The sequence below is a fragment of the Monopterus albus genome, unplaced genomic scaffold, assembly GCF_001952655.1.
Source record: "Monopterus albus unplaced genomic scaffold, M_albus_1.0 scaffold265.1, whole genome shotgun sequence".
Taxonomy (NCBI): domain Eukaryota; kingdom Metazoa; phylum Chordata; class Actinopteri; order Synbranchiformes; family Synbranchidae; genus Monopterus; species Monopterus albus.
The window spans coordinates 38,234-52,328 of record NW_018128145.1 but is presented as its reverse complement, the minus strand read 5'-3'; the positions used below and the strand labels follow the sequence as shown (position 1 = coordinate 52,328).

General features: G+C 43.8%; 1 protein-coding gene across 4 annotated transcripts in view; it reads right to left on the bottom strand.

The window, feature by feature from the left end:
* Window positions 1-6: 6 nt before the first annotated feature.
* Window positions 7-14,095, bottom strand: part of LOC109972674 (rho GTPase-activating protein 27-like) — a 36,511-nt gene continuing 22,422 nt past the window's right edge. For all 4 annotated transcript variants that reach the window (XM_020621689.1, XM_020621691.1, XM_020621692.1 and 1 more), the window contains 11 exons: window positions 11,856-11,923; window positions 11,627-11,714; window positions 9,399-9,500; window positions 9,011-9,109; window positions 8,826-8,898; window positions 8,146-8,259; window positions 7,738-7,836; window positions 7,572-7,649; window positions 6,335-6,469; window positions 3,744-3,849; window positions 7-1,129 (listed from right to left, as the gene is read on the bottom strand). In XM_020621689.1, coding sequence (XP_020477345.1) covers window positions 952-1,129; window positions 3,744-3,849; window positions 6,335-6,469; window positions 7,572-7,649; window positions 7,738-7,836; window positions 8,146-8,259; window positions 8,826-8,898; window positions 9,011-9,109; window positions 9,399-9,500; window positions 11,627-11,714; window positions 11,856-11,923 — 1,140 coding nt within the window. In that variant the 3' untranslated portion in view covers window positions 7-951. The remainder of the gene's footprint in view (window positions 1,130-3,743; window positions 3,850-6,334; window positions 6,470-7,571; window positions 7,650-7,737; window positions 7,837-8,145; window positions 8,260-8,825; window positions 8,899-9,010; window positions 9,110-9,398; window positions 9,501-11,626; window positions 11,715-11,855; window positions 11,924-14,095) is intronic.

The following is a 14,095-nucleotide window of genomic DNA, read 5'->3' as shown; positions in this document are numbered from 1 at the left end:
CTGAGTATAGGGGTATTTATCTGCTGAATGACCTTCAAATACCAACACACCTGGAACCTTGGAGTTTTTAAAAGCAGAAGGCACAGGCGGAATCTCCAGAGACAGACTGGACATGGAGGTCTAGACTTCTAAAGGTGTGTGTATAAAGTGCCCAGCGAGTTTGTCTCATGTCTCTGTGTCAAGGGGTCAAAGGGATCTCAGAGCCAGTCCAGGGTTCTTCATGGTTCCATTCAGGTTAGACTTGGGCCATTTAAGGTTTGATAGTCTGCTGGTTGTAATGTGCTCAACAGGCTCTACATTCAACCCCATCTAAATGAACATGTCTGTAGAACATGTGAGGTTATGTTTTTCTGGAGCAGTCTGGAAGTTGTTGGGTCAGATCCTGCTTAAAATGAAAAACTGTAGAGGTTTCTTAGTGTGTGTTGTGTTTGGTCCATCACCTTGAAAATGAAAATGAAGCTGCTGTCGTGGACTTTGGATGGTTCCACTCGGGTTCTGTCTTAGTCTTTGAAGGCTTGGTGGTGTAAGGTCTAGACCTGATGATGTAAAGTGCCCCGAGACAAGTGATGTAGTGAATGTAGGAGGTTCTACATGGAACTGGAATTTGTTGGAAGAGGTCTGGTACAAAGTATAATGTTGCGGTTTTTAAGGTATCAAGAATATATGTTCCATTTGGTCTGTTGCTTTATGAGGAGTAAAGCTGTTGTCAAAGGTTTAAAACCAGTCCAGGGTTATTTTTGTTCTACTTGGACCATTTATGACACAGTGGTTAGAAGGTGTCAACATCTAATCAGCAAGTTCCAGGGTCAGTTGCCTGCAAACGTCTATTTGATATTTACATCTCAAGTTCTAGGGAGTTCTGGAAGATTTCTGGTAGTTCTCATGATGCTCCACACGCCCCCGAGAGGTGCTCAGAGGGTTCTGGTCCAGAGGAGCTCCAGGAGGTTCCTCCTACCTGTGGGAAAAAATGGTCTGGAACTCCTTGAGCATGAGTTCTACTATCTGGCTCTGGAACACCATGTGGATCGTCATGTCAGGTGACTCGATCTGGGGGCGAAGTAGCGTTGGTCCAAACACTATGGCGATGCTCTGAAACGACATCCTGTTGGAGTCCTTGTGGTCGATCACCCTGGAGGAAAAGAGACAGGTAGGTAGGTAGGTACTGTATTGATCCCTCAATGGGGAAATTTCAGTGTTTCAGCAGCAATGGAGAACAAAGAACATAACACCATGAGAACAAGCACCACATACATACTGTATCTTGATAAACAAATTCCAGATTCCACTAGAACCGCCAACAATGCAATACCTCCTAGAACCGCTGTGGTGTCATTTTGACCTCACACCACTTCAGGCTTTATAATTACGAATTAGAAGTCTATTACAGAAATGTTTGGTCTTTTTTTTTTTCAAAATAGCATGTAAAAATTGATGAAATAATAAAACATCAGAATTTAATTTCTTTTATTTTAGCAATATAAAAATATAAATTCACTTCAGTTAAACTATCAGTGGAAAAGTACATGTAATAAAATATGAGAAAGCTGTCAAACACATACGGTAAAAATGTTCACATTGCTCATAAACACTGAACATTACAATAATAACAGTCCATTGCTTTCATGAGAAATGAACATGAATTCAGAAATATTTACAAAGAAAGAGAGCCTTGCTCAAAAATGTTTGGGAACCACAGGCCTATTCCGCTCCAAGTTCTGCCACACAGCTTACTCACAACCAGCAGAAACACTGAAGAACTGACAGTACACCGACCACACACAGGTCGCTGGCACTTGACGCACAAATTTACAGTTTTTTTTATTGCAGTGCATTTTCACTGTACACTGCCTTTGCTTCTCCCGAGGCTGCTCTACTACTGTTTGAAGGGGCAGTGGTACAGTCTCAGTTGCCTCTTTCATTTGTATGTGGTCGCTGCGTAATTCCTTACACAACTTCAGAAGGAAGTCGTGCCTAGCAATTTTTACTTTTGTGCAGCTCCGGTAAGGTCCAACATGTTATAGAAGATGGCAACTGGCCATCTGCGGGTGGCGGCTCTTGTGGAGTATTGTCTGATCATTTTATCCAGGACGTGCACGTCCACCTTGGTCTTGTTATAATAGTGCACTGTGTCTGGCTGTCACTTTCCACGTCCACCATCTGGTGCATTGTGCTGAAGATGCACACATTTTTGTTCACCTTGCCCTGGTATGTTGTGAGCATTGCCTTGTCACTCTTCATCACTTTGATGTCATGCAGTAGTGCTTTCTGATGCACAGAAGGTGGGAGTAAACGCCTGTTTTTGTTCACAGTGCCTACCAGGCTGGTGTTCCTTACTAGGAGTTTATGAACAAGGGGGAGTGATGTAAAAATGTTGTCTGTAGTGACGTTTCTCCCCTTACCTAGGTAAGGCTACATCAGGTTCATCACTACACTATACTCACTTTGTATCTTGGTTGCCTAGCAACGCCTATTGCTCATTTTGGAAAGTATGTGTGTGTGTAAGAATGGGGGAATGTGAGGCATTACTGTAAAGTGTTTTGAGCTGTGTATCCGACTGGATATATAATGTATATGGCTATACAAGTGCCGTCTATTTACCATTTTTGCATTAGGAGTAATGGAGGTCAAAATGACCTCATGGCGGTTCTAGTGTTAAGACAGCATAAATTAGTCAAGAGAAAAATCAAGAACAGAATTTACATATGTACATACTAACCACGCATTTTACCCCAGGATTTGAGTATTGCAATGTTTACCATTGCATAGTCCCTCATAATTTCAGGTGTTGACATGGTTTCAGAGCAGGCTGACAGCCTTTGCCCCATCTGTTCTCCCATTACACATGGTTCTCTACACACGGTTACCAAACAGGAGACTCTAATGGATAATGTACTGGTCATATTGTGCAAGCTTTCATCATTAACTGAGTCCAGTCTGTTTTGTTCTGTCCCCAGACCCCTTAGACAGCAGATAAACAGCATTAACAGATACTCCACTGCTTGATTTAACGGCAGCGGCTGGTGCAACCTGTTATAGCAGTGAGGCCTTTTCCTGCACAACTGCAAAGTACTGGCTCTCAGGCAATTTGTTTTATAGATAAAACATGGAGAGAGAAGGAATCCTGCAGAGAGAGAACCAGGCTTTGCTGGGTGAAGTTTCAGACTCTGCAAGAGTAACAGACTCATTCAAAGGTATAGTCAGCGATTCCAGCAAAAGAATGTAAACATTTGGATCACCGTGAACACAAGTACACAAGTCATTTCAGTTAGGAGCTCACAAACTGAAAGGCCAAGCAGGGCAATGTGAGGGAAATTTAACAGAATATGAAAAAATGTGTAATGAATTACAATCGCTGACTACACCGTGAAGCAGCTGCTGTTCGTGATGATGAGGAGAGCAAAGAGGTAGCAGCATCAGAGAGGAGTGATTATGGAGGTAATCATTTAGCCCAGTGTTGACTGTTTACGCATACACAAATACAGTGGTGAAAATGAGCGCCACAGTTTTTCATATGAGCCAAACACCAACTGTACACTAATGATCACACCGTGTGTTGTTAACTCACTGAATGATAAACTAACTGTGACAGTACGAGTTTCATCTGGAGCCACGTGACACAGGGCTGCTGCTTTTTGTTGCCAGTCTGTTCGTGCTCAACAACACAAACATTTTAAAGGTGAGTGCAGATCCCCAGCTTACTGTGTGTCCTTAGTTGTGGAGCCTGGTTCAGGCTGTGGACTCACCTGCGCAAGTGTTTGAACAGCAGCTCCATGGTGTCATGGTTTGGCAGAGGCAGAGAACGAACCAGGTCCTGCATGTAGGAGACTCTCAGGTTGTAGTCCGGAACCTCTGCACAGACAGACAAACACACACACACCTGTTACTACACAACGAGCAATCAGCACTGGTAGGTTTAACACGGGCCCTTCTCTGATTGGGTCCTAAAGTTTGGACCCATTAACACTTGTAATCCTGACAGCTGATTGGATCAACAACTCACTGAAGAATCACTAGTTTCTGCTTCTGAATGTGTAATTGGAAGAACATGGCAGCTGCTCTGAAAATGTTAAATGTCTGCTTAGCTCTCCTCACAGTCTGTGAATAACTGTGCAGAAAGAAACTGTCACAGCTTAAAAAAGTTGTTCTGATTGGAGAAGTCACATGTTGCTTTAAGTACAAATCTGACTGGTGACTGTGTTTCGGGTTCAGATCCTGCAGTGAATACAGAACCTCAGTGTAGTTTGTCCATGTGAGATTAAAAGTTAAACTTTTGTATGATTAGTACCAAACTAGATGTCTAACCCCATAGAAGATTCAGCCTGCATTTAAAGTCCTTCTGCCTGGACCACCACATCCTGCGTGCTGTCCAAGTGGACCCAGGAGGGCTGCATACTTACCCCTTGCACAGGTTAATCAGACCAGTTGTTGGCACAGTTAAGTTACTCCGGTCTGCATGGGCATGGTTGAGAGTTGGGTCTCTTCTGTCTTCTTCCCTCATGAAAGTGGAAGTAGGGAAGTCGCTCAGGGAGCTCCGGGACCAGCCGCAGTGGATTGCTGCCTTCCCGGCTCAACCCGATCGTCCCCTACAGCCCCCTTGAGCAGTGTCCAGAGGACCAGGGCCAGCCGCAGTGAACTGCTGCCTCCCAGTGGTTTCTCTAGTTGGACCTAACCCTAACCCTTCTATTGGTGTCTATGGGGGACACTAGGGGACTAGGGGACCTCAAAGGAGCACCTGGATCGGCTTGCAGTGAGCTGCAGCTTTTACAGGCCTCACTCTCCCAATCCCGAGTACCTTGGTGAGGAATGTCCAGATTGAGAAGACCCTATTAGGCGACAGGCATGCGTTCAGACTGGTTTGATTACCCTGGCCTGCCACCGTTCAGTTCACTCCCCAGATACCCATTCTAACATGCAATCTGTAGTAACCACCCAGAGAGTTAATGCCTGGCAGAGGAGCATCAACCAGCTAGTATGGTGATACCCCCCAAGCTTCTACCAGACCCCTCCTTAAACTAAATGCCTGTCTGTCTGCCCCAAGCTGGTCTAAAAAGTAGCCTAGCCCTAAAAAGAGCTGGTTTGGGGCTTCATTCGAAGCAGGAAACTTTATTTCTGCCGCTTCCCGTTCTTCAGTCTTCTGTTCTTCTACCTTCTTTTCCTCAATCTTCTGTTCTTCAGTCTGCTTCTTCACCGACGATCACAAAGAAATCTTGATTACTGGTGGCCCAGTTGGGTCTCTGTATTCACGGGTCTTTATTTCTGTTATGGTTTCGGTGGGTCCCGCCCCCTCTGGGAGTTGTGTTTGCCCATTGTATTCTTCTGTGGGTTTTTAAAGTTTTCATATAGCTGTATTTGGTGTCAAGTAGATTGTTGATTTTATTCTAAAGTTGGGGATTGATTTAATAAGAGTTTGTGTTTTGCCTTGGATTGTGGTATTTTGTGGGGTTTGGGTTGGGTTGATTTTGTTGTTCTGTTTATTTTGGGGTGAGCGTGGGCTTTGCGGAGTAGAATGATCCTAAATCCTGAATTAGTGGGATAGGGATGCTCTCCTGCTAAATTAATTTGTGTTTGGGCTAAAGAGTGCAGGTTATATTTAATTTTGATCTTGGGGAAGTAGTTTAACTGTGGGGATTTGTTTCCCACTCGCCCCCTACTTTGGGGTCGGTCTTGTATTCCTTTCTTCAAGCTCGGCAAATGGGATAGTGGATAACACCACTGACTTTGGCTCAGAAAGTTGGGGGTTTGAACCCTGGTCAGGGCACTGTCAATATCCCACCTGGGTCCTTAGGCAATGCCGCATCAGGTGTTGAGGAACCAGGGCAACCTGATGAGAAGTGGACTACTGGAACAAGACATTCATGGACAAGATATATATATATACACTGCTCAAAAAAATAAAGGGAACACAAGGGAAAATAAGACATTCAACTATGTAATGAACAAGGTATTTAATAAGAATATTTCATTGGTGTCATTCAGACCTAGGATGTCTTATGTTGTGTTCCCTTTATTTTTTTGAGCAGTATATATATATATATATATATATATATACACACACACTGTATGTACAGGTCTCTATTTATAAGTAGTCTACTCTTTTTTATATATTATTATCTCTTTCCTAATGTGCATTCCCTTGCTTGTTGACATACATGTGCACATTGAGTGCCGCTGTACCAGAGTCAAATTCCTCATGTGTCCAACACACCTGGCCAATAAAGCAGATTCTGATTCTGATTCAAACTGACCACAAGCTCAATATTTGGTCAGACATTTCCCACAGTTGTGGTTTAATAGTTGTTGAATGTGTGTGATGTAGGTTTTATTATATACTGACGGATGGCAGCGATGAATTTGTCAAAGCAGCTGAAGGGAAACAGTGGCTCCGGAAGCTCCCGCAGGAAAAGCTTGAGGGCTCCAGTTATGACGTGGATCTCCTCCCACTGTCCGTCCTCCAGGTCCAGCTGCTCCTCTGCAGGGAGACAGAGACACAACACAATGGAACCAGCACCTGGCCTCACAGTCTAATCACGCAAGTACAGCAGGGCGCCGTCTGCATATTGTTACATTAATGTTCAATTCGGTCACTTCCCAGGAAGTTCAATATGTACTTTATAATTGCATATTTTACAATTACAGGGAAATGTGTATTTCCTTGAAATAACTGCTTCACTTAAATCCATCTAAATTTTCATTCTATGATTGGAAACTTTATTCTTTTTATTCTGTTCATAGTGACTTGAAGAAAATGCACATAGGTCTCACAGGGAGTGTCCTCACACAGTTGTCATGCTCTACTGAAAGCCTGTTGTTTACTGTTAAAAGCCAGTATACTGATGCTGTTGGTGTCTAAGAGAGTGAGGAGGGAAAAACAGCCTACACGTTTAGGGCGTCACCATTCAGTTTTGATGAATCTTGTTGTCTTGTGGCTGAGACCCTCCACCATGCAGTGATGCACTAATAGGGGAGATCAGTCGCCATCCCCTCATCACAACATCATGCTTTTCTACACTTTAAAAATAATGTTCTTGTAGTTCGATGGTGATGTTTGACTGATGATAGTTGTCTGGGACAATGGAAGCTGTGCACTCTGAAAAAAACCCATCTGATGTTCATCTGGATGGTGCAGCTCTTTTCCCAGTGGTGGCCCACATTAGACATGCTGTGCAGAAACAGTGTTAGGTTGCACTCAGACACATGTTCACTCTGTTTTTACGCTGTGTGTCACTTCAGTAGGGGAAGAGCAGGCCCCAGCAACATGCAGTGTCACACAGAAAAAGGTAGGATCTGGTTCAGTTTTTACTGCAGCTCCTGTTCCTGGTGAATTAGCGTGTAACACCAACGCTGTGTTTTTGCAGTTCCCATCGAGTTCACCATGGCCTGAGATAAAACACTAAGTTGTACAGTCGTGTCTGTGAGTGTTACAGAGCATTGTGCCGAGCTGCGGGTCTACTAACTGCACTTCCTTGATCGTGTTTCATTGTCATTGCCCCCGTGTTAACGCAGGACATAACTGAGAATAGAGAGAAGCTGCTGCAGATGTGCAGCTGTCAGAGGGTGAGATGGGTCGTTACCGTGATCAGCTTTGTGTCGCAGTTTCTGGATAACAGCCAGGTTTCCGCTAACTCTGTAGAGCCCGTCAACATCCAGACCTGAATTCACACACAGTAAGAACACACACTAGTCTTCTCTGTGTATGTGTGTGAAATGTGTGGTTCTTTGTGTGCATAGCGTGTTTACCTCTCCTCTCCACTGCTCGGATACACTTCTCCACAAACCTGGGGACGGTGGTGTTTTCTCTGTGACACAAGGTGTCCAGGTGGCAGCCGAACATGTTATCTGCACCAGAAACGTTTCAGAGGAAGTGACGGACATTAAAAACACAGAGGCTGGATCGAGTATTTCACTCAGTGTTACCATCATTCTCACAACACTCTCCATTTCTCCAGCAGTTATTTCTACATATTGAGAACTATCACTCCATAACAAGTCAATGCTCTGTGTTTATACGTTGTTTACTCCTCTGATCAGCTCCGGAGCTGCTGTGCCTCATTAACTGAGCACGGTAGGGTTAGGGTTAACCCTAATACCTAACCCGCTGTGAAACGAGCAGGGAGACCTGAGACCAGGCTTTGTGTTTTGTTTTACCTCTGATGTACCCTTTCTCTTTAACACTCTGCAGCGTTGGCCTGCGCTGGAGGAACCGTCGAAGTTTGGTCCGCACTCGTCTCTGCTCAGAGTCGGCAGCACCCGATGAAGTCGCTAAGACAGGGAAGAAGAAGACCTGAGCTCAGAGGAGGCCTACATACTGCGTGTTACACACTCCCTGTTACTGGTTTCTGTTGGCTCAGTATGTTTTATACTTGTCTAAATTTATTCTTCTTGTAGCCGCTTCATAAAAAGAAAAGTTGAAACACAAACAATTTACAGTTAATATGGGGAAGGAACCATTTTATCTGTATTTGCTATATTTGTCTATGTTTTTACACCTATAAGGACTTTACAGTTAAAAACAGTATGTGATACCACCCGTCCTGAGAGCCTCAGGTCAGACAAGGCCCCCCGTCACCCTCGGAGTAAACTTCAGGCTTGTGAGAGACAGGAGAAGTCACTCCGTAGTAACCCTTCAGAGTGTGAATTCTGAGAGGAAATTTCTGATTTAAATAGTTTGTGGCATCTAAACTGCTTTCTGCACAATCCCACAGTACAGTATGCTACGTTGTATGACGGGAAAATGATGAGAGTGTGTCTGAATTTACTGCCCTGGAACCATCTGTGCATCGGGAGCAGGTAGAGAGAGAAACGAGGGAGTGAGCTTGGGGACTTACAGGTCTTCTTCCTGTCTTTGTCCTCTTTGTCTGAAGCAGCGTCGTCCTCGTCCTCTGTCAGATGCTCCTGTTCCTGAAAGAGTTCAGCCAAATGAACCAAACCTCCAGTTTCAGTATTAATATGATTCCTTCTCTGGGGAATCCCAGCTCAGCTCTGTAGCAAGAGCGGCGAGTGTGTCCATTACCAGCTGTCGGATGGCGTCCTGGATCACTTTGTGCCAGTCACAGATGATGCTCTCTGTGTCATACTGTATCAGGTACTCGCAGCCCTGACGAGTCTTCAGCTGCAACAACAAATACAAAAACACAGTTTTCATCTGATCATTCATCGAAAAACATTTTACACCGACAGGGCTTTACAGTAACCATGGCAACTGATACGGAAAGCGGCAGCATCATCACAGATGAGTCCTGTGACCACAGCAACCATGGTAATAGTGATATAGCATGACTGTGCAAAAGATAAATAGAATATCACCATGACAACAGAGACATGGGACATCTACAGACTGTAACCATGGTAACAGAAACATGTAACAGACTGTAACCATGGAAACAGAGGTGATGGTGTACCTCGAGAACATTCTTCTTGGAGGACTTGTCCTTGGATGCCCAGCTGACTGAAGCTCCCTTCAGATCAATAGTGTATTCTGTAACAATTTGTGATGCTTTCATCTGAGGAAGAGAGAGTTGTCATCATCATCACTATCATCAACATTATCATCAGCTTCTTCATCATCATAGTCAGTCAGTTAGGGTACTTTAGGAATCCGAAAGGGAAATCGCAGTGTCATAGCAGCTACTTCAAATATATCACAAAACACGAGGTAGGTAAGAAACATTATCGTCATCATCGTCACCATCATCACCATCATCACGGATCAAGTTCCCGTGAAATGAGTGTAATAACTGACTAGTGTGTTTGTAGAAGGAAAATTTGGGTTTGTTTTTATCCTTCATATACAGTACATTTACACGTTAGAGTACCTGGACCTTCTTTCTAGATCAGACAAAGTGGGGCACTGCTCATCATGTTAGAAACGTTATGGTCACATGACCAAGTCTCTCCAAGGGCCGTCACTTTTTACAGAAGAAGCCAACAGTCTCTGCTCAGGTTGCTCCGCCAGCTCCTCGCTGCACAGAGCAATGTGTTGGAGCCATTTTCTGGAAACACATGGCCTCCTGTGTTTCCTGAGGAGGAACCCTGCCCCCCGGGGCAGCGGTATGGCTCACTGGGGGGCAGAGTTAATAGCTGGTGGACAACAGTGGAGGTCTATGGCACAAAGCGGGTCTGGACAGGGTTTATGGCAAATACCACACAAATACAAAACCACTGGCCATATTTTGTAAGGTTACACTGCCTATTAATAAATCCCCAGAATGAGGATCTAAATGCTTTTCTCCACACTGACAGGAACACAACACTGGTGGTGAAAACAAAATATGTTTTGTCTTTATTCACAAGTTTGGGATGTGTAGACTTTACAGGTATAGAGGACAGAAAACACTGACAGCTAAACCCCCACGGACTGAAAGTAAACTCCCTCCCTGTTCTGAAAGCTCACAAAGTCCCAGAATAAAAATACAAAGAACACTGGGTCTCATTCACCGACCGTTCCTAAAAACAAATCAGTTTGGGGTTTGTCCTTAGGTAAGAACAGAACTGACACACTCACACACATTTCAGCGCTGATGTGTGTGTGTGAAATAACTGGTTATTTACTTTTCTTCAGTTCTACAGTTATATAATATTATTCGATTACAACAGGGTTTTTCCTTATTACCATTTCTTAAATATTTTCCCATTATTTTACAATAAACATGACACTAAAAATCACAGCAATCAATTAATAGTTTTCACAGTTTAAAAGTCAATGTACAGATCCGTACAGGTCTCTAGTTTTAACTACTCTGTTTTTATTCCTATTTATCTCATTTTAATGAGCATTCCTTTGTCTGTCTGCATTGTTTACTGCCTGTTTATACTGCTTATTTTGTTATATTACACAGCCTTATAATGGTTTATTGTTTAATTGCCCCTTGCATGGGGATATATGTACATGCACATTGAGAGCCGATGTACCAGAGTCAAATATCTCGTGTGTCTGACACACCTCACCAATAAAGCTGATTCTGATTCTAAAAGTAATTAAACTTTTACAGTGTGATTTATTGTAGTTCAGAATTAGGAAACACATTACTTAAAAACCAAACACTTTCGAGTGCATATCTTTATTTCTAATTCCTGTTAATTTCTTTAAGTGTCTCTCGGCTATCGTGGCCAGTGTGTCAGCGTTTGGTTGTCCAGTGTCTGAGACCAGACTCAGACTTTGCATCCACTACTGACACTACTAAATATGGCAGCTCATCCACTTCATCACTGCTCCAGTTTTTTTTCGGTTTGGAGTCCGTTGCTCCACCGTCTTTACATTGTCATTGTAGGGTTCCTGCCTTTCTCAGCCTCTGCTTGCGTGTGAGGCATGTGCACATGGCCCTGTGGTCTCATGCCCTTTTATGGGCATTGGCGGGGCGTTAATCTATGCTAATTAGGAACAACTGGTGCGTGCTTTAAATTTACAGACTCATGGGATTAATCAGTGTAAGAACACCGGTGCGAACAATTGTGTGGTTTAAGAACACTTTCATGAATCAGACACCAACTTTTCTTAGGACCTTTCTTAAGAACAACCTGCAAACAAAGTTAAGAATGGAATGTACTCAGGAAAATGGTGGTGAATGAGACCCATTGTGACCTCGGTGTACTTAGTGGTTCTGTTCCAGTATGTGCAAATGCTACTTACAGCATTCCCAGTCGGAGCCGATTTGGGGTCTTTGTGGAACGTGAGGATCCCACCGTGGAGGACGGTCCAGGACTGGCTCCAGTTCTTCCTGTCCAACAACACAAGGCAGACGCAGCTGAACAAGTAGCCCAATCAGATAAACCAGCTGCTTCTGCTTTCAACCACAGTAACACTTCATCGGAGCCTCAGAGAACAGATGTTTCAGACAAACTCAGGGTTTGGCTCTCACCTCATCCGTTTGCCATGATCTGCTACTTTAGTCTTATTGATGATTCCTGCTTTCTCCAGCAGGTGGCCCTGTAGGCACAGATAAACACACGTGAGTTCTCAGCTTTCCTTAAGCCTGCAGGTTGGCTTTGAAATGTGAGTCCTGTGTAAACATGGGAGCGGTGTGTGGACCAGACCCACAGCAGTCCGACCGGTTCAGTCTCTGTTCCTGTAGCTTGAACACACTTTTATCACTGTCAGTAAAGTTTTTGTTTGATTCATCAGCTGAGTCCTGGAAGCATTTTACTTCACTACAGAGACATCAGGTCACAACACACAACCTAACAACTCCAGGAAGACCACTTGAACCTCCTTTAGGACCATTAAAACCCCTTAAGGGCCAATAAAACCTCCTCAAGGACCAACACAGTATCCTCACGAAACCTTAAACTTTTCTCAGTAGCGCATTCGCAGTGAACCCTATAGCCTATTCACCTAGAATCTCATTAAAGGCAAATTCAACCTTCTGTATAACCACTGGAACCTCCTCAAAACCCTGGGAGCCCAAAGCCCCTGAATGGTAAATGGTCTTATACTTGTATAGCACTTTTCTATGCATTGCAGCACAATCAAAGTGCTTTCACACTATTTGGCCATTCACCTATTTGCACTCCCAAATGCTCACACATTCACACACCGTTATCACCAGGAGTAACTGGGGGTTCAGTGTCTTGCTCAAGGACACTTCAACATGTTGACGGGACAAGCCAGGAATCAAACCACTAATCCTCCGGTTAGGAAACGACCCACTCTACTTCCACATGAAGTAGAGTGGGTCTACTTCATGTAAACACACTATAACATATAAAAAAGCCCTTCGTAGTGCCAGAACCGCATTTTATTCATCACTGATTGAGGAAAATAAGAACAACCCCAGGTTTCTTTTCAGCACTGTAGCCAGGCTGACAAAGAGCCACAGTGCTGTTGAGCTTAACATTCCCTTAGATCTCAGCAGCAATGACTTCATGAGCTTCTTTACAAATAAAATCACAACTATTAGAGAAAAAATGGGTCGAACCACTCCCACAGCTCTCGCAGATGTGCCATCTACTACAATGGCTTTAGAAACATCTGTAAGACCTCATTTATACTTGGACTACTTCTCCCCTATAGATCTCTCTGAGTTGACCTCAACAATTGCTTCATCTAAATCATCAACATGTCTCCTGGACCCCATCCCGACCAGGCTGCTCAAAGACGTCTTTCCCCTAATCAACACATCCATACTAGATCTGATTAACCTCTCTCTATTAACAGGTTATGTTCCACAGGCTTTTAAACTTGCAGTAATTAAACCTCTACTCAAAAAGCCTACTCTTGACCCAGGTGTCCTAGCTAATTATAGACCAATATCCAATCGCCCATTTATTTCCAAAATCCTTGAAAAAGCTGTAGCAAAGCAGTTATGTGACCACTTGCACAAGAATGATTTGTTTGAGGATTTTCAGTCAGGATTTAGAGTCCATCATAGTACAGAAACCGCATTGGTGAAAGTCACCAATGAAATGTCCACACAAGAAAGGTGTTCCATCAGGGGTTGGTTCGCACAAGTATATAAAGACAAACACACACGCACACACCACATGTCAGGAATCGGCGCGTTATGCTGCCAAAAATGTTGAGGGTGAACTCAATTAAAAGGCCAGACAAGGAAATGTAAAACAAAACCGTCTCTTTAATAAGAGAACTAACGCTAAACAAAACCATACAAGACACGGTGAAACACAAAAATCACAGGTCGGTATAAACAGTCCGAGATCAGAGCCAGCAAACACATACAGCAGAGGAATCCAAATACGTAGTCCAAAGGGAAGTCCGATAATCATACACGGTGACAGTCCGAAGAAAGAGGGCAAGGCAGAACAGAACAGTCAGAGAAACAATCCCGGTCAAAAACACAAAGTACCAAAACCGAAAAGTGCTGGAGAGTCAGAGCTGGCGTCTAGAACAATCTGGCGGGGACTGGTGGGTGAAGGCTGCTTATAATGCGGTGCAAACTATAATGAGCAGGTGAAACTAATGCGGGTGATGAAGAAAGTAAAAAGACCGAAACTGTGGTGAAACAAAACAGGACGTAGCATCAAAATAAAAGCCTGACAGGAAGCAACACAGAACCGAATCATGACACCACACACACACACACACACACACACACACACACACACACACACACACACACACACACACACCACACACACACAC